We start from the raw sequence: 19646 nt of genomic DNA on the forward strand, positions 1-19646 counted from the left end.
TGTGTGTGTGTGTGTGTGTGTGTGCGTGTGTGTGTGTGTGTGTGTGTGTGTGTGTGATGCTGTGCTGGCAGACATCGGACCTCTGCTGGGAGCCAGAATCCACAGCCATCTGGAGAAAGAGGTGGTTCCTGCGCTGGATGGCGCCCTTCGAATGGCAGGAGGTGACACATTTTCATCAGACGTTATTGATTATTAACACGAGTAATCATGTTCAATCAAATCCTCACATCGCTGTTTGTGCTTCCCTGTTTCTATGGTTCCCCTTTTTCATTTCTTTTAACCTGAAGCAAAAGTTGAGAGTGCTATTAAAGGTAAAGGAGGCAGACCTGGGTCCAGTGGGGCCGTGTTTGTGTTGTGTTTGTGGGACTGTTAGAAACAAACCTCAGTGCAGTCTTCATGTTTGTGTTGTAGGTGCATCTAAAAAAAAAAAGAAAATTGTTAAAACTTTGTTTCCAGTAATGCAGTTTTTAAAACAAAACCGTATCGTCATCTCCTAAAATAATGGTCTTTTTTTAAATTTTTTTTTTACCTAAATCATCTTTTGGCAAAAAATGACTTGGGCCATTATTTTAGGAAGGTGACTATAAGTCACATTGATTCATTACAAAATATTTTTTCTGTTAATTTTGATGATTATTGGTTATCGTGAATGGAAACCCAAATGTAGATGTCTAAAAATAAAACTTTATTAAATATTATTAATAAAAAGGATTGCAGTTGTTCATTTTGCATATTGTGACCTTTGCTTCACAATCCTCTTAACCTCTTAAGGTTGTGTTTCAACAGCCTTTCATCAACGTTTTTCCTTTAAAGAAGCTTTGTGAAGCTTCTTTAATAAAGCAAGTTGTCAGTGACTAGCTGTATAGTTTTTTTTTAACTAGTCTAAAGTCATATTGTAATTGTATGAAAAACTAGATTTTGGGTTCATTAGCTCTAAACTATAATCATCACAATTAATAGAAATAATTAATTATTGTTTGTAATTCATTTTCTATCACCTTCATAAATTAATGGCCTAAGCCAAAAAAGGCTTTTGGGAAAAAAGACTTTGTTTTTGGAAGATGATTATATCAATTTTATAACTTGAACTGTATTAATAAAACAAATGATATTCTGATTTCTGTAGATTAACCTATATATGTTTTATATGTTGGTTGTGGAAAACAGCGTCCTGAATGTAGTTTAATAACGACTAAATGTAGTTTCTGATTCGGTTCTGCCTCTCAGACTTTTATTTATTTATTTTTTTTAGCCATGCGGGAAACCAAAGAAGCTCTGGAGAACGTCAGCTCCGCCCTGGAGATCCTTCAGGAGGGAACAGGAAAGCTCCAGGCCAGCTTGGCCGGGGAGCGCTCCTCTCTGTCCAACACGCTGTCGGACCCGGCCTGCACCAACGGAGCCGTGTCCCCCACCTGCAACACGATCCGCTCCACCCTGCCTCAGCTCGGAACCAACGCCGACTTCTCCAAGGTCAGGAGAAATACTTTTTTACTAGAGGAGTGTTACACTGGTCTGACATAAGAATCACATCCATGGATCCAGTCTGATTTTTGCATGTTTCCATAGTAAAATATGTCAAAAGGTTAAAGTGAACTTTTGTATTTATACAATAAAAATTTACTTAAACCTGGAAAGGTGTATTTTTGTCCATGAGAAATATATGCTGAGTTTGTCCATTAAAGGGGCAGTATTATGTCAAATTGACTTTATTGAGCTTTGCCTCATGTTATAATGTTATTCCCTCATGAAAAACATACCTGGAGTGTTGCCTTGAATCTCCATGGCAACCATTCAGCTGTGCAAAACACCTGGATGGACATGGTCCCTCCTTCAACTTGCAGCTCCTATTCGCAGCTGCAGTTTCAGAGCTTCTGCCTCACAGAGCAGCCCTCCTCCGTGACTCCCCCACTGAGCTCCTTCAGACTAGCTAGCAGCAATTAGCAAACACCTGGTGGAACTGTTTATCTACTGGTAAAAACATTGTTAAAGGGTCAATAGAGGAGCCATGTTGTGATGACTTCCTGAAGGCGGAGTTTCAGCAAGAACAGGAGTTTTTAAAGAGACAGAGGCCCAATTTCAAGATGCTTGATGATGAAGTCAAATTAGATATGTACATCATTTTTACAAGCAACTGGGGGTAACATAGCTACTGTACTTGATTGTGCTATAAAGTGATTGTATGTGGTTGGAAAGCACATAATATTTCCCCTTTAAACATTGTAATAAAATTAGAATAAAAACCTTCTTTATTTCTCCTGCTAACTCGTATGTCTTTTTTCTCTGTTCTCCCTTTCAGCTTCCAAATGTTAACGAAGCCTTGACCAACATAAACACTGTACTGAAAATAGATCTCAGCAACATTGTCCAAAAGGTAACTGTTTGTTTCTGAGCCATCAGAGGCCTGCAGTTCAGTATATGACCTGGTGCCATTTTTCTTCTTTTCTTTTCTTCATCTATTTTTTAACAGGGTTACGCCTCCTTTAATGACACCCCAGCGATGGTGAAAGAACAGACCAGGAACATCGTCACAGGTAAACACACATCCCTGTGTGTTTGAGTGTGGAGGATCAAAATGAACTTTGACTGAAGGTTTCTCTCTTCGTTCACATGCATGCCATTAAATGACAAACCACAGCTCTGCCTCGTAAGTCATGTTCTTATGGATGCTTTTTTTCCCTGGTGCTGTTACAATTAAATATGCATATTCAGAAAACTTTTCTAAATTGGCTGGATTTTATAATCTCAGTGTAAGAATAAAGGTAATCAATTCAGGGCGAAATAAAAAGCTACTAAGCTAAGCCAAAAAATGTCAACATTGACTATATGTAAATATGTATTGATTTTATGGTATGTATTTCTCATTTAGTACTGTTATTTTGTGTGTTTATTTTGTTTTTTTATCGTTTGTGTTTTAACATCAACCTACCAATGGGACTAGAGATGGAAATTAACTACATGGCTAAAATCCTCTGGATTTACAAGTAAATGTCCATTAATACATATGCCTCCATTTTCAAAAATAAACTGGAACCTAAATTTATAGATCAGACACTAAACTCAATTATAAGATCTGGACATCATTCTTCTACCCTAACACAGATACAGCTGGTCTAAGTTATACTGAACCTTATGCTAAAGTATTCACAATCCTTTATCTTCAAAGTTTGTTGCACTATAATCACAACCATCATCTGGTTTTATTGGGATTTTATGTGATTGACCAAAACACAGTTATTTATAAAACTGAGGTGAAAGAAAATGGGTTTCCACTTTGTGCCATGCATTTGTATTCAGCTCCCTTGAATCAATGTTGTAAAGAAACCTCCGCTGAAAATCTTCCTTTATTTTGAACGTTTTCTCTTTTCAGACCAACTCAACCTGAGTCAGATTTGACAGAGAGCATCTTTGAATATCTTGCCACAGAGTCCTAGTTAGACCTAGGACTTTGACTGGGCCATTCTGGCTCTTTTCTTGGCTTGTATTTAGATCAGATTCCCTGACCCTGCTGACAAAAAGCATCCCCAAATGCATGATGCTGTCACTATTATGTATTAAGGACGATGTGAAGTGTTAGCTTATCTTCCTGAGGAACAGTAAATGTGTTTAATTTGAAGTGGTTCTCTGTGTTGCTGCAGGAGTTAAAAGCATGCTGGATAAGATTGGAAATGAGATCAACGGCTTCTCCAAGATGTTCCCAGTGGAATCCTCCCTCGCCAATTTCACAATTTTTCTCAATGAAAGACACAAGTTCATCGAGTCATTTTACCCCCAGGTGGACCAGATGGATTTCTACAGGTTGGTGAAACTTGATCCCACGACATGTTGAAATGGATTGTCTTTTTATTCTGATCAACTGAATCTAGCTTTGATTTGCTCAGTGACAGCAATAACCCATCAACCATTTCTTTACATTAAACATCTGAGTTTTCCTGTTTTTTGGGGAGGGTTTGTGAAAAACTTTTGATTGAGACTCAGATGATATCCTGGCTTCTTGGTTTAGGAAGTAAAGCGTGTTAAAGGTGTCTCTGTGCTGCAGGTGGATCGCCTGCGTGGCCGTTCTTTGCACCGTTGTCTTGATTCTGGCCTTCAACATGCTGGGCCTGCTCTGCGGCACCTGCGGCTACGACAAGCAGGCCACCCCGACCACACGCGGCTGCCTGTCCAACACCGGCGGAAACCTGCTGATGGCGTACGTTGTCACTGTGACCATTTACCTTTAAGAGAGCAGTATTATGTAAAGTCAACTTTTTTGAGCTTTACATCATGTTACAATATTACTCCAGCATCAAAAACATAGCTGGAGTGTTGCCTTGATTATTTCATTCATGTTTGAGAAATCCTTTAATCTCCATGGCAACCATTCAGCTGTGCAAAACTCCTGGGTGGACCTACCCACCTTAGAGAGGAAACGCTGTTCCTCAGAGCTGCAGTTTCCAAGCTTCCAAGTTCCTTCAGACTAGCCAGCAGCAATTAGCAAACACCTGCTGAGCTCATTGTAGGAGCTACTTCTCAGTGAAACGCTGGTAAGTACATTGTTAAAGGGTTAATTGAGGAGAGATGACTTCCTGAAGGCGGCATTTCAAAAACAACAGGAGTTTCTTAAAGAGACAGAGACCCAATTTCAATGTTTTAAATCAAAAATTCTAATTTCTTTTAAGTCATATTTGACATATATAGCACTTAATAACATCTGAAGTTAACATAGTTAATTGATCATGCTATAAAATGGCATCAGGTGCCTGGGAAATATATCATACTGCCCCTTTAAATTTGCTCCAAACTCACGTTTTAGGCCACAGTCTTCAGCCGTAAATGTCAAAATGATCCCAACTCAACAATCAATGGTCTGACAAATACTAGTATTTTCTGTTGTTGTAAATAAATGACAGAAATTGTAAAAGAAAGAAACATGAGTTGTAGATTTTTTTGTAAAGATTGTCAGTTGTTTAATGGATAGACATATTTTTCAAAAATGCAATATTACATCTAAAATGTTCGCAATTACCGTTGCTCTTTCTGACCTTGTTTCTTCTTTTTTTAGCAACCAAATTACAGACAAATTTGATAATTAATAAATGTGTGTTTTATAGGTTATTTTGATCTTTTTTCATTCAGAGGTGTGGGATTCTCCTTTATCTTTGCCTGGGTGCTGATGGGACTCGTTACCACTCTGTTTGTTGTTGGGGGCAACGTGGAGAAGCTGATATGTGAACCTCTGGCCAACCGACAGCTTTTCAAGGTACTGAAGTCAGAAACCTCCCTTTAGGAATCCTCAGTTTCTTCCATATCTGTTTTCTTGTGATATCTGAACAGAATAGTGATGCACAGTGGACTAAATTTCTGCTCTGTTGGTTCACATTTGTGTTTGTGCAGATTATTGATACACCATTCCTTGTTCATCCTGAAAAAAGGAATTTTCTTCCTGGGATGCTCTTCCAGAATCCAAACATTGACTTGACCCTAGGCAGCATGTACAGGTGCAGAAAATGTTCCTTTCTTTCGTTATAATGCAATCTTGAAGAAACAAGGACATATCTGAGCTCCAAAGCTTAAAAATTTGCAAGAAAACAGTCTGAAATTGTTGAGATTAATCTCAGAAAATTTCTGGAAAAGACTTGGGAAAATTTAAAATTTCAAGTCATAAATTTTAAACTTTTCATAATCAGAAAATATTTAGAAGTCAAAAGTCTTTTACTTTTGAAACTTTTGAAAATTTGTGTGTGTGGGGGGGTTCTCTCAAAATTTTACTTCTACAGCTCAGAAATATCCCTGTGTTTTCTAGAAATTTTTGAGGCAAATGTCAAAATTTCTGATATTTTTCTAGCAAAATGTACTCGTCCTTTTCTCTTTTTTCTATCTAAAATGGTCCTAAAACACAATTATACATTCCTTTTTAATTATTCTAATTTTCTTTCAACAAATCCTGGATTTTGTTCATGTACAGCTTACATGAAGGTTTGATGTATGAGTGCTATTTAACAGATAAAACAAGTGATGTTGTGATCTGGTTTTGCACATTGTTTTAATATCTCACAAAATTGGTCAAGAAACTTCAAAATTGCCTCTGAAAATTTGAAAAATGGAAACTGAGGTCCCATGTGTAATGACAAGATTTGTCCACCAGGGAGTGCTATGAGAACAACGGTCTGTATCACGCTCTGCAGCTGGAGAACATCTTCAACATCAACTCATTCCTAAACAGGACTGTGGTGAGTGTCGGCGTTTCACAGTTTGTGGGTCTGTGATGGGGCAGAGTGGCCGTGATCTGTGTCTGCTTCACAACAGTACAACAAAGATCTGGCCAAAGTGTTGGAAGGAGTCCAGGTGGACCTGAGGGACATCATGCTGCTGGACCAGGCAGGCAGAGACAATCTCATGAACTTTGCAAACTCAGGAGTTGGAGAAATTGACTATCCAGTTTACCTGGCTGAGGTGAGCTATGTGTTAAAAACTATATTAGAAATACTGTCCAGTTAACTAAGTCTTTTTGTCCTTCTGTCTCACTGTCAGGTGAAAACCAGCATTTTTATAACTGCCAGCATTTTATGGCTAAATTTAATTGCATCCTTGCTACTTATTGATAAAGTTAGGAGGGTAAAATAGAAGTTTAGCACTGTTAATAATAAATGTATCTGACCGCTCCCTATTGAAAACAACTGTGGTAGTTTACAAATGATGTTAAACAATGTCCTTAGAGAGACAACTGTTGCTGACCATGAATCCAGGAAGGGTTGTAAGGCCAAAATGTCCCTCAAAATTTGAGTTGGAGTCCTGCAAAAATAAATGAGATTAGCTGGCAGTATGAGACAGATAATCTGTGAACAAATCAAGCTCATCTGCCTTCTCCCAGTGCTAACTAGAAACAACCAATCATAGCCAGGAGGAGGATCTTACATAGTGACACTTTTACCAAAAAAAAAAAAAAAATCATATTTTTTATGAAAAAAAAAATAGTTCAGCTTTATTTAGATAGAGCTAAATAAAAATGATTTTATAAAGTATCATCAATTATCCTTTTTATTTAGGCATGTGGGCAAACTCTAACCACTTCGGCAGTAACAGTTAGCCAAATAAGGAGGACTCATTTGTTCCTTTTGTTGATCACAAAGATTTAGATTTTTGTTGAAGTCATTAATGAAAGGATGCAACTGTTTTCAGGTGAATAAGGGAGTCACTATTGTGGATCTGCTGTCTTTCTGCTCCGATCTGGAGGATCAAGCCGACCAGCTGGTGAGTCTTGACTTCACATCTGGTAACCCTTACACCAGCAACAACCCTGCTCTCATTATACAACAAACTAATCTCTGTAGATCTGTAGACACATGGAGGGAGAAACAATTACTTCATTCATTTTTTGAATGACCCTAAATGATTTGTCGATTGTGTTTTTAAAGCCCCGTGGAGCTTTGGAGAACGCTCTGAAGGGACATGCCAGCAGAATCAGAAGCATCCACAGGGAGCAGGTGGTGCCCATGGAGCAAGCCATGGTAAGGTTGTTGCTAGGTAACCAAAGAGCGATTGAGTTAGCTGATACCACCAGCCTTGCTTAGCTTGCTGTGAGAAGTTGAGCAGCTAAGGCATTTCCTCTGCCTACATCCTCCACAATGCTGTGCAGTTCTGACTAAGAGTTCAGTGAATATTCTATATATTGAATATTGAATATTCTGTCAGATGTATTATCTATTTATGTTGAGCACAATATATTGTTACTGATTTATTATCCATAAGTATGTCCAACACATTGCAGTCACTTTACATTGCAAACCCCTCAAAGTTTCTTCTAACTTCTCATTCCCTCCCTCTGTGTTCCCGTGGTAACAGAAATATGTCCGAGCACGGGTAAGCTGCTGCATGGTGCCTTCTGTCTGTGCTTGCTGTAACATCGTGGCTCATGTGTTCCTGTGACTGTAGCAACATGTTTATAATCGTGTTGTTGCCCCTTTATTTGTATGCAGTGTCCATGCCTATAATTGCACCAGGGATGCACTGATTCACTTTTTTCATGTTCGATACCGATACCGATATCGATACCGATACGGATATCTGAGGTTCAGTATCGGCCGATACCAATTCAATACAGAAAAAATGGTGCTCAATTGACTTAAAATGTTTCTGATTTAAAAAAGTACACATAATTATACTTAATTACTAATTTATTTGATAACTCTGCATCGGAACAGCACACTTTAAATACACCAACAGCTTCACAAGCTTGGTCAAACATGTAAAAACAACTTTAATTTGTTCAGTCAGTTCAATAAAAAGTAGAACAGCCAACATAAAATAAATTATAAAGAAACTGAAACTGACAAAAACAACAGGCTGACTGCCTCAGTCAAACATGGAAAAAATAAACTGCAACAAACATTCTTTCAAATGGTTCAGAAAGTGCAATTAGGAATTCTGGACTTCTGAAAGTAAAATACACAATAACAATTTTTCAGTATCAAGACCTATGCAAAACTGTTTGTTTTTGTGTCTTGTTGTGCAGAGCACCCTGAGCCAAGGCATCAAGCTGCTGCAGAAGATGTCCAACGACCTGCCTGTGAGTAAAACTATCCACATAAAACCATTTTCAGCTGGAAATCAGTTGATTTTGTTCATATGAACTGATTCTTCTTTGTGTCTCAGATGAAAGTCACGAACATTCTGAGCGCCATCGATGCAGCAGAATATCTCATCACTCAAAATGCCTCGCATGTGGTGAAACAGGTACAAACCTAAGCAAACTTTGGAATTAGAAACCTGCTTAGCCAAGCTTATCAAGGTGTACACTCTGATTTTTCATTTGTGCCATTTCCATCCATCCATCCATTTTCTTTACACCCTTGTCCCTTAGTGGGGTCGGGAGGGTTGCTGGTGCCTATCTCCAGCTCATTTGTGCCATTTCTTCTATTTAATTTTTATATACTTTAAGCTCCCTTTTTTCCCGTTTTTTTTTTTTTTTTTTTTTAGAATTTATGAGATGTGAATATTCTTATCTTTTACAACTTGTTTAGCAACCTACTGTTTCTTTACTCAGCAACATGCAGCAAACTTTACATCCTTTATCCCGTTATACACATACAGTTTATGAGGGCCTGTCACAATAACTAATGTTGCTGGATGATAAATTGTACCAGTAATTATTACAGTATAATGTTAATATTGTTATTTTGGGACAGTTGAAGTTTGTCCTTGCGACAGACTGGCGACCTGTCCAGGTGACCCCGCCTCTCACCCGGAACATTAGCTGGAGATCGGCACCAGCAACCCTCCTGACTCCACTAGGGACAAGGGTGTATAGAAAATGGATGGATGGATGAAGTTTGTCCTCTCAAAGATCAATAAACTTTAATTTTGAAAAGAATGCCAAATACTGGAACTGGAAAAAATTTCAAATATTCAGAATAAGACATGGCAACCAAAACCAACATATAAAACAGACATAAAAGCTACTTACAGCAATAGAAACAAAAATAGATTATGAAGTGGCTGTAAACAATATTGCCCTTCAAAAAATATTCATCAGAAATGAAATGATTGACCTCATTTTGATTTATCATTTGACAATTGATTTATTGCTTATTGCTCATCAGTTTTCCTCATATTCATTTCTTTTCTGCATTAGACATATTCCAGATATTCCAGCGTATGTGGCAAAACTAATTGAACAGAAACAGAGCTGCAGCAGCTTCTTTTCTTGGTTTTCTGTATTACACGTGATTAGCAGTGCCTCAACTTCTAACTAGAGGACTGTTTTTAAAACCTGAATGATTTATAGGTGAGAGTTACACAGCTTATCACTTAAAGATTTATCTAAAAATATTCAGGTTTGAGCTGACAAAAAGGATGAAAAACAGCAAAAACTCTTAAAATAAGCAACGGAAATTTAGAAAAATAACTCAGGGCTTCTGCACCATGTTGTACACATAATGAAGTAAAATGGCAAACGTTACAATGTATGTAATAAAATCTATTATTTTAAACAACTCACATCTGGATCAGTTTCCTGAGAATTTGGATCAATAAGTGATGAGCAGGAGGAGAGATTCCATCAGGACAGAAAAGAGACGGAGAATTTTACACAATGAAGACAAAATGTTCAATCCACATGTACTTACCCTTATCATTGTTTATTATTCAATTTACAGAAGTCCAAGTTTGTGACATTTAATTCATACACTCTGTTAGAAAACGATTTTTTTTCCTAAAACCTTTTTAGATAACAGAAGTGTTATCTAAACACAAATGAACTGATAATGTCACAAAAATGTCATTAATTTAGTCAGAAGACTGGATTTCTCTATAAATGACATTAGAATAAAAACCTGACCTGATTGAGAAAAATAGATGTCATTTTTGGATTCAGCAGTGGAAAATAATCCTAATTCAGTTGAAAAAACATAGAAAACTTCCAAAAAATATTTTTTGTAACCTATTATTAAAACCTATTTTTAATGGCATGTTGCTAGAAAATAATAGCTGTCTAAAGCTGAAACCTCCGTCTGATCACGATGCTCTCTCTGCTCTGCAGGAGACGAAGGCCTTCGTTCACAGCCTGGTGGGATACTTCAAGCAGTACACTGACTGGGTTAAAAACTCTGTGAGTGTTTTTCTCCTTTTTTCTCTGGTTTATTTTCGTTTTTCAGTTGATTGAGTCAGGACAGGACAGCAGCACAAAGGCCCACTGTTAACACTAAGCTGGCCTTACTATGTAGACAGTGTGCCAGTCCTAATGGACTTCCTGGAGTTGGTTCACTTGAACAAGATGTTCTGGTGTTGGCAAATAACAACCAGTCCATTGACCTCCATCTGTTGATCTAAGTTGGTTTTAGCAGGAACAGAGCTCCATACCCCCCCATCCCCCGCCCCCACACTCTGGGACTAAACTGTGCTCATATTGTGTGTCCTTGTCCCCTGCAGCTATCTGCAGAGGTAGCCCAGTGTAAACCCATCAGCAACATGGTGGACAGCATGGAGATAGTGGGTTGCAGCTTCATCATTGACTCTGTGGTAAGATCTCACTGTGGATGTTTCTGTGTTCACAGGAAGTCAGGATGCCAGCTGTAGAGATATCAATGGCTCATTTAGAGCAGAGTGTGTTTTGGGAGCAGGCTGTGTCAGGACAGGAACCTCACTCTGGCCTGTTTTAGCTTTATGTTTGCAGCACTTATTAACTTTAACATCATGCATCTCCAAAAGTTTTATTTAGTTCATGAAAAAAATACTAAAAGGATCCCTTTTTTGCAGTTTATGAATGATGCATTTGTTTGTTGTTTATACACAAGCATATCTCTAACAGTTTAACAATCTACCTCTTTCACTTAGTCTTATCTGTGTGTTTTAGTTTCTCACATTTAGCTAACCTCAAGGGGTTTGGTTAGTTAGTTATTAAAAGTCTGAAAAAGTTTGGCATTTGGTCTCAGTCATACTTTTTGATCACGCAAAAGTAATAATTAAAAAAAACAACATTTGAATGAATTTATGCTTTATTGCACATTAAGAAATATTTCCTTTTAACAAAATCACCAGGGTTACCACCAATGGTAACCAAGCAATTTCTGTATCACAGTTATAACAGACGTTTTTTAATTCAATTTTAACAGTTTGTTTTAAACATGCGCTAAATATGTTGCTTTGTAGCTGTTTTGTAAGCTAGCTTTGTAGCATGTCTTACTAGCTTCAATAAGCTAGTAAGACACTAGCTACAGTAAAACAGTAAGACATGCGTTTAAAAAAAAAAAGTTTTGTAAGTGAGCCCTGGTCTTAAACTCGATGGATGGATGGATGGATGGATGGATGGATGGATGGATGGATGGATGGATGGATGGATGGATGGATGGATGGATGGATGGATGGATGGATGGATNATGGATGGATGGATGGATGGATGGATGGATGGATGGATGGATGGATGGATGGATGGATGGATGGATGGATGGATGGATGGATGGATGGATAAAATTGCACCATAACTGTTCCATATACAGTGAGGCACAAAATGATCTAAGCAAGTTCAGTTTAACTTCCTCAAAACATTTACTTGTACTTTCTGTATTTCAACATCTGTCAGTCATTCCATCCAGTCACTCCATTTCTTTAACTGGCGGGTTTGTTTTCCAGAACACATTTTGGATGGGTTTAGGAGCCTGCTGCATCCTGCTGATTCCCAGCATCGTCTTTTCCGTCAAACTGGCCAAATACTACAGACGGATGGACACAGAGGACGTCTTTGAAGAGTGAGTCCAAGAAAAGTTTTTGGGTTTTGTGTCTTCACCCTTAGAGGAAAAATATTTTCATTCCTGCTATCAGAGATTCTGGGTGTTTTCTGGCTGAGCTCAAATCCAAACTAACCCAACATATTTTCTGTCTCCCTCTGTCGTTCTTTTTCTTCTTTTTCTTGGACTGCTGATTCTCCTCTTGTTCGATCCTGGTGTTTCCTCCAGATACTCTTATCCGTGGCTTGTCACTCTTTAATGTCGCTCAGCTTTTCAAAGCCTTTTGCCTTTCATTCTCACCATTTGGATATTTTGGACCTTTCATACTTTTCCGACCGGTTTACCTCAGGATCAGCTCACTCTCTTTAGCTTCAGGAAGGTGTTCCCTCTCGCCTTCACCCCCCTTCATCATGTGTTGTAGGGCTAAAAACTGGTAATGTTGGCAAACAGGTGTGTGATTTCAGTGGAAAGGTATGAGCAGTGCTATGAATCAAACTTCGCTTGTCTGCATGCGGTGGAGGGAGTTCCATCTGCAAATCAGAAAGAGTTTAATAAAATAAGTTTTTTTTTTATTTATTATAAAGACTTCCTCGTGTGTGTGTTTGTAGCGCTCCCTATAATGACACACTGACTTGGTTCCCTCGGGCCTCGGCTCCACCAAGTGAATGGTGACCTGCAGGATGTTTCTTCCCTGTTAGAGGTATTTATGACCGGCGAAAACCCTTCGTCTGACCATCACTAACTCGACTGACTGTCCATCAAACCATTCTCCTCGATTCGGATTCGTCCTGCTGCCCGGATCCATCTTTCATCATCATCTTCACCATATTTCTTCTTCTCGCCCTCTTGATCTTTTTTTTCTTAAAATTTTAAGCAAAAGTCAAAGGGGAACAAAGTTTTCATCTGATTCTGTCATAGAAATTAGTCATGAGTCTCAACTGTTACTGAGCAAAGTTGTAAATTAGCTGTTTTATATTGATAATACTCAATGTTTCTTTCATTTCTCACATGGACCTACCTTTATTTTTCTTCTTTTGGCCACCATGAGTCATAGCTAGTGCTTTATGTGCTTCTCTTTATTATTTTACAAAACTCTGCAGAAACTTTTACTTGGAATAGATCACAGAATGAGTCAGAAACCGATCAGTCTCCGAACTCTAAATCAGTCTAAGGATAATTCTTCATCAGCGATAAAACAAAGGAGCAAATTTGTCTTTATACCCCAATGATTATATATTTTCATCATACAGAAAAGAACAAAAGTCAAGAAGTGTTTATCCATCCATCCATTTTCTATACACCCATGTCCCTCGCGTTTATATTGAATTGAATAAAGAATTGTAGGAGTGAGTAAATGTTTGGTTATTCTGATTAGAAAACATATTAAAGAGCTTATCACTCTTTCAAAGCTCTAAAGAAATTGAATTTAATGCATAGTTCTGGGCACTAAGTAGAGAATGGAGTTGGCTTTTCCAACAATTGGAAAAGTGAATATAGGTCAAAGTTGAGGATTTCTTTTGTACTTCACCTGGTTTGACTTTGTTTCCTTCCTTCCTCCACAGTGGACAGGAGAACTGGAACTGATCAGTCCTGTAAAGGTGAGCGCTCCCTTCTTAAACTCTCCTCTTCTAGACTCTGATGTGCAACATCACAATAGATAGAAAAAGACTGTAGATAGAAAAAAAGGAGTACATTAATAACTGTCTAACCCATGGTTCCTTTCCATCTTTTTCCCAGGATCTCTGGGATTTTTCCAGCATTTAGATCACCTGAAGCTTCAGTGGAACACAAAAAGGGAATAAAAATCAATAATCAGGAAGAGTGTGGTGGGGCGTCCCACCCCCAGCGCTCCTTCATCTCCTCGTAACAGAACTTCTGAAGGCCGTCGTCTGCAAACTCATGAAATCCTCTCTCGGTCGCTCCAGCAACCTTCTGGCTTCTCATGCTGTAGAAAGTTCCTGCATCATAACAGAGAATTAAGCCTCATCTACATCAGTTTTATCGTGGCAACCGAAGTCATCATTTTATACACTTTCAAAACTTTTGAAAGTTTTATATATTCTTTTGTTAATCTTTGTTTTATATAATGTTAGTCATGTTTTTTGTAGATTTATGTTTTTTTTTCTTTCTGTGGATATTTGTATCATAGCTTAAATTATTTGGGATGACTGATTGCATACATGTTTAGGGGAAAGTGTAAAACAGCACAGTCAGGGCAATATGTTTTGCTACATAATTAAACACATTAGTGGATAACTAACAAAATAAAAGATATACTCCTTCAAAAAATAGAAAATTAACTTAATAATGGCTTAACGTGAAGTATTTCTGATCACCAGAGCTTTACTTTGTCTTCTAATTACCATGAATGTCTGCTGAAAATTCTGGCCCATCCATCCATCCATCCATCCATCCATCCATCCATCCATCCATCCATCCATCCATCCATCCATCNCATCCATCCATCCATCCATCCATCCATCCAGACAAAAAGCCTAAAATGTCAAACACCTGCTTTGCTAGTAAAATGTATATTTTAGTTTGTAGCATAACATTTTAATTGAGATTATATCTTATATTTGAAATTATACCAAGGATATTTTTGGATGGCTCAAATATTCATTGAAGTTTTTATCACATTTATGGACATATTTTCTTTTCACAAACAACCAGGAAACAAAGGGGATTCCCAAAATGTTGAAAATATTGCCTTTAAATATTGAACAAGTTAATTGGCAGCTCCAGTTTATCCCATAATAAATGAGAAAAGCTGCTGTTGTTAATATAACATATGCTGCTTTTTAGCATGATGTTACGTAAGTACTTTTGGACGGCTAACGCGCAAAGGCAGCGTAGCCTATGGTAGTCCATTACAGCAAGCCCTGTTGCCATGACAACAGAGGTCTAAGGACCAAAGAGACATTTTTGGAGTTTCTCCAGAAGGAGCAAATCTGTGAATAAAAGCTTGAGTTCAACTTGGGTCTTTTGTGTTTCTTCCTTTTGACTTTTTAATGTGTAGACCAGAAATTGTTACAACTGTTCTGAAGGTCAGATATTAAACAGTCTTAAGTACTTAACTCTAAAAAACAATGAAATTCACACACCAAACTACTTCTCAGTGAAACGCTAGTAAAAATGTTGTTAAAGGGTTAATAGAGGAGCCATGTTGTGGTGACTTCCGGAAGGCGGAGAGTTTCACAAAGAACAGATGTTTTTAAAGAGACAGAGGCCCAATTTCAATGCATTAAAGTATGAAGTAAAATTTCTTTTAAGTCATATTTGACATATGTAGGATTTTTATTACAACTTGAGGTAACACATGATTGTTCTATAAAATGGCAGTCTGTGGCTGAAAAACACATAAAACTGTCCCTCTAAAAGAAATGGCGGTTACAATGTGGTTGCTGCTGGGGTCTGTGTAGACGTAGGATAACAAAGCTGCAGTCAACTTAATAGTTTTACTTAGAATAAAAGTAAAAAAAAGTTCATTTCAGATGAAAAAGTGATTTCTAAGTGAACTGAACCAATAAAAGTTGTCATCACCAACCCAAATGAATTAAGTGAATGTAATATGACCCCAACATCTACTGAGAGCAAATACTCTTTTTAGAGTGTAACCACATGTAAAGGGGCCAGCAGAGGTGGTCAGAATCTGCATCTTCAAAGACTAATTACCAACCCATCCCTGGAAGCCAAATTAAACACATCGCCTTCCAGAGCCAGAAACTTTATGTTCAGACTCGTGTCTGGTGACGCAAAAATCCCCAGATGGGAGTTCTGCTGGGGACCCGCGTTGGACTTTTCTATGACTCTCTGAGAGAATCATTGCTGCACAAACCGTAGATTTTAAATTTTACAAATACGAGATAAAAACTAAAGCTGGTGGTCTCGGTCTCCACAGCTCATAGGCATATGTACCCTATTAGCAGTTTTACACTGATGCTTTGTCAAAATGAAGTCAACTTTTAATTGTAAGAACATGAAAAAACATGATAAAAACTAACCGTGCGTGTCATCAGCCATACATCAGCTGTCAACTGAATCCACAATGAAGTTTTAATTTATGATTTGATTTACAAACAGAATAAAATGTTATTCAAACCAAATGAAAAAAATAGTTTCCACAGTCCTTGTTTCTCGTGAATTACCAACCACAAGCAGATCTCAATACAGCTGGCTTAGAAAAATCTATGGATTACTTTAATAGAACCTGTCTGACTAAATGAATCAGGCTAAAGCAACATGTCATGCCCCGACCTTAAGAAGCTCAGAAACATTTAAGAAAAACCATTTTAAAGGTTTTGGGATTCCAATAAAATACAGTTAGAGCCATTATTCACAAGTACTAAAACAGAACAGAGTTGTACCTCCAGAGAACTAGACATCCTACAAAAATGATGCTAAGAGTCAATCTTTTCAATCAATCAAATAACTGCGGTATTTCGAAAATAAATTTAGAAAAACTCTTCTTTTTCGTTAAAAAGCTTTGCCGCTAGGAGGAGGGTTTTTTGTAGTTGTTGTTTTTTACCATATTAAAACTGGTTTATCTCGCAAAACTGCAATGGAAATACTTTTTGCATTACGTGATCAACAACCAGATGTTTCCACTGGTGGAAACCATGAAGAAGAAGACAGGAAGTAGTTGGAGGATGATGTTTTTTACTGATCTGTCACGTCAGTGTGATTTTAATTGGCTTTCTTATTTAATGGAAACACGGCAACTATAAAATTGTATTTTTTTTTTCGACATTAGCAGAATATTGTCAAAGTTTTGAAGACATTCGTAACAGAAACGCATTTATTGACTCCAGGAAGTAACAAAAGAGCCCAACAACATATAAAGCACTGCAAAGCTCTGTTTGCCTGTGTTACACAGTAAGAATGAGATTATAGGCAAGAACTGGTGAGAGTATTAAGTATTTGCCAACAAACATCTGGATAAATTTCATGATTCTTTGGGATCTTTAAAGCGTTTTTTCTTTTGTACATTTTAAACCAATCATTTCAGAATTAAAACATCAAACATGGAGGTGGTAGTGTGGTGATGTGGGGTTGTTTCATTGCTTCAGCACCTGAATGACTTGCCATAACTGATAAAACAAGAATTTCTGCTCTCCTGCAGAAAATCATGAAGGTGATGTAAAAGTGATGTTGTCCCTAAGGGTTTCACAACCAGCACTTGCTTTTTCACACACAAAAAATAAAATCAGTGGAATACTCTCTTTTGTAGATGCTCAAGTTAATCTGGTCTCATATTAAAATTATTTGATGATCTGAAAGATCCCGAGCCTGACAAAGAAAGAAAAATGGAAGAAATCTGTAAGGAGGCAAATATTCTTTCAGGATTTTAGCTCCAGATTCCTGCTGCTCTCCTTCTCATCAATGGTCAATAGTCCTCCTGTTCCCCAACATCTGGCCTCATGTGTGAGCCTCTCTTATGCCTCTTGCTTTTCATCAGCTTCTCCTGTTTCTCCTGTGGTTTCTGTGCTCTCTTCCTCTTCCAGCTGTCTCGTCGATCATTTTTAAAACGTCCCACACGTAGCTTAGCAAGTGGGGGAGGAGTTTACATCTGAATCATGAATAAAACCATCTGTCAAGCTTGCAAAGTTTGCATTTGCATGCCTTAGGAGCAAACAGCGCCGTGCCCCGCAGCAGCTAAGAGCTTTGCCATGAGGACCGGGATGAAACTTATGATGTTGCCGCTGCTTTTGGTGGCAGCTGTTTGTGGATCCAACGTCCAAAGCAACGACAGCAAGCAGCCGCAGCAGCAGTCCAGCGTCTGGGACGACACCATCAGATTCATCACCAAGACAAAGGACTCATGCACCATGGGGTCGTCAGCAGCAGGAAACTTCACTCGTCTGCGTGTCTCCTGCAGATCCCCGAGCCAGGCTACAGGGCGCTCCTACTACTGCGACTTCCAGGGCCAACCGAACCAATGTGGAGCCTACAACAAGAACCCTCGGCACTACTTCATTCAGATGATGTGGGAGCTGAGGAAGCTGAAGAACGCCTGCCAGGGAGCCAAAATCTACCGCCCTTATATGTGCAGGAAGTACTCTGACGAGGCTCAGATGACCTTCATGACCTCCTGGCCCAAGACTTCAGCTTCAAAGCCTCCAAAACCCGGCCAAGAGCAATGCAAACTAGCAGTGCCAGCAGTGCAGTACAAACCCACCGCTACCCATAAACCCACAAAACCGCAGCCTCGGCCAGCTAAGCCTCTGCCGGGCTCTGCATCCCGCCTCGCCACGGAGTACTGCTGGAAGAGCTTCCATGGCCTCTGCAGCTATGTCATCGGCTGGTTCCTAAACTGAGATGCAACTCAGGTGGGTGAAGGAAAAGTTAAGACAAAGGGGAAGGCAGAAGTAAAGTTTAACCAGTGGTGGACAAACTGCTCAGCTCTAGTGTTTGAGTAAAAGTATGGTTACTCATGGTCAAATCTTACTCAGCTAGTTGTTCAGTCAAAAGTTTACTCAAGTTATTTTCTGAGTTCTTATCCAGAGCCTTGAAACTTGTTGAAACCAAGTAATGATGTACTGATATGTAGAACCGCTCTGCTTACATTATCTGTAAAAACTTAGCATAAAAATTCAGCTTTTTTCTTTAAATCAAAAACACTCTAACTCTAAAAAAGGATTAAAAAAGGACAATTCTTGACTCCCCACAATTGAGATTGTATTTTTTTGCATTTTTTGACAAAATTGGTTAAGTCATTTTAACTTTCTTTTTATAGCCATTGTCTGTTTTAGCATTACAGACATCAAACCTGGTTATTTCCATGGGGGCGCTGTTTTCTTTGACTGTCTCCATTCTGAGTTCTGTTTGAATGAAAGCAGGAGCTCAACTCGCGAAATTTAAAGAGGATGACGTAATTCTAAATCCAAAGTGTGAGCGGCGACTCTGATTGGTTCTTCTTGTAAGGAGCATAGCGTATGGCCAATCGCATTTCAGGAAAGAAAATGAACTACAAAGTTTCGCTGAGCCAAAAGGAACAAATAAACGATTAGCTTTCTCAAAATGTGAAAGTCACAGGTTTGCCAAAAATTTATACTCAAGTAAATTAAAGATATTCTAAATGTACTTAACTATAGTATTCAAGTGTACTTTGATATTGTCCACCACTGAGTTTAACACCAGACTGCTCTTTTTGTTTAACTTTTACTAGAACAAAATCTAATTTTAAGGATCTTCTTTGCCCTTTTTCAGATTGGAATTACTAACCTGACAACACAGACTCCTATCTTTGAACTCTCTTCACAAAATCATCTGAAAATGAGTCATCAATAAATGATAGCAACATGGAAAGAAACACGATGAGCCAAAGAGAGAAGCTTGCCTGGGCGTATTTCTGTTGTATTTCTGTTGCTAACATTATCCCAGATGTCATGTAAATGTTTCAGCAGCATGTATTCTGAGCAAAGAATAAATAGAAGAGTGGTGACC

At 38.3% G+C, this 19646-nt stretch overlaps 2 protein-coding genes across 2 annotated transcripts in view; both read left to right on the plus strand.

Moving 5' to 3' along the window:
• Positions 1 to 15171, plus strand: part of prom1b (prominin 1 b) — a 33952-nt gene extending 18781 nt beyond the window's left edge. The window contains exons 6-27 of the mRNA XM_007549633.2: positions 57 to 161; positions 288 to 311; positions 1253 to 1470; positions 2297 to 2371; positions 2468 to 2531; positions 2636 to 2644; positions 3636 to 3795; positions 4037 to 4189; positions 5116 to 5239; positions 5374 to 5477; positions 6125 to 6209; positions 6286 to 6432; positions 7159 to 7230; positions 7395 to 7487; positions 7822 to 7839; positions 8492 to 8545; positions 8632 to 8712; positions 10517 to 10585; positions 10906 to 10995; positions 12106 to 12221; positions 13763 to 13798; positions 13938 to 15171. Coding sequence (XP_007549695.2) covers positions 57 to 161; positions 288 to 311; positions 1253 to 1470; positions 2297 to 2371; positions 2468 to 2531; positions 2636 to 2644; positions 3636 to 3795; positions 4037 to 4189; positions 5116 to 5239; positions 5374 to 5477; positions 6125 to 6209; positions 6286 to 6432; positions 7159 to 7230; positions 7395 to 7487; positions 7822 to 7839; positions 8492 to 8545; positions 8632 to 8712; positions 10517 to 10585; positions 10906 to 10995; positions 12106 to 12221; positions 13763 to 13784 — 1883 coding nt within the window. The 3' untranslated portion in view covers positions 13785 to 13798; positions 13938 to 15171. The remainder of the gene's footprint in view (positions 1 to 56; positions 162 to 287; positions 312 to 1252; positions 1471 to 2296; positions 2372 to 2467; positions 2532 to 2635; positions 2645 to 3635; positions 3796 to 4036; positions 4190 to 5115; positions 5240 to 5373; positions 5478 to 6124; positions 6210 to 6285; positions 6433 to 7158; positions 7231 to 7394; positions 7488 to 7821; positions 7840 to 8491; positions 8546 to 8631; positions 8713 to 10516; positions 10586 to 10905; positions 10996 to 12105; positions 12222 to 13762; positions 13799 to 13937) is intronic.
• A 2615-nt stretch (positions 15172 to 17786) lies between these two features.
• Positions 17787 to 19646, plus strand: fgfbp2b (fibroblast growth factor binding protein 2b). The gene is made up of 2 exons (XM_007549634.2): positions 17787 to 18529; positions 19410 to 19646. The coding sequence occupies exon 1, from the start codon at positions 17870 to 17872 to the stop codon at positions 18515 to 18517; it is 648 nt and encodes a 215-aa protein (XP_007549696.1). The 5' UTR covers positions 17787 to 17869; the 3' UTR covers positions 18518 to 18529; positions 19410 to 19646.

This window comes from Poecilia formosa, unplaced genomic scaffold, assembly GCF_000485575.1.
Source record: "Poecilia formosa unplaced genomic scaffold, Poecilia_formosa-5.1.2 Scaffold32, whole genome shotgun sequence".
Taxonomy (NCBI): domain Eukaryota; kingdom Metazoa; phylum Chordata; class Actinopteri; order Cyprinodontiformes; family Poeciliidae; genus Poecilia; species Poecilia formosa.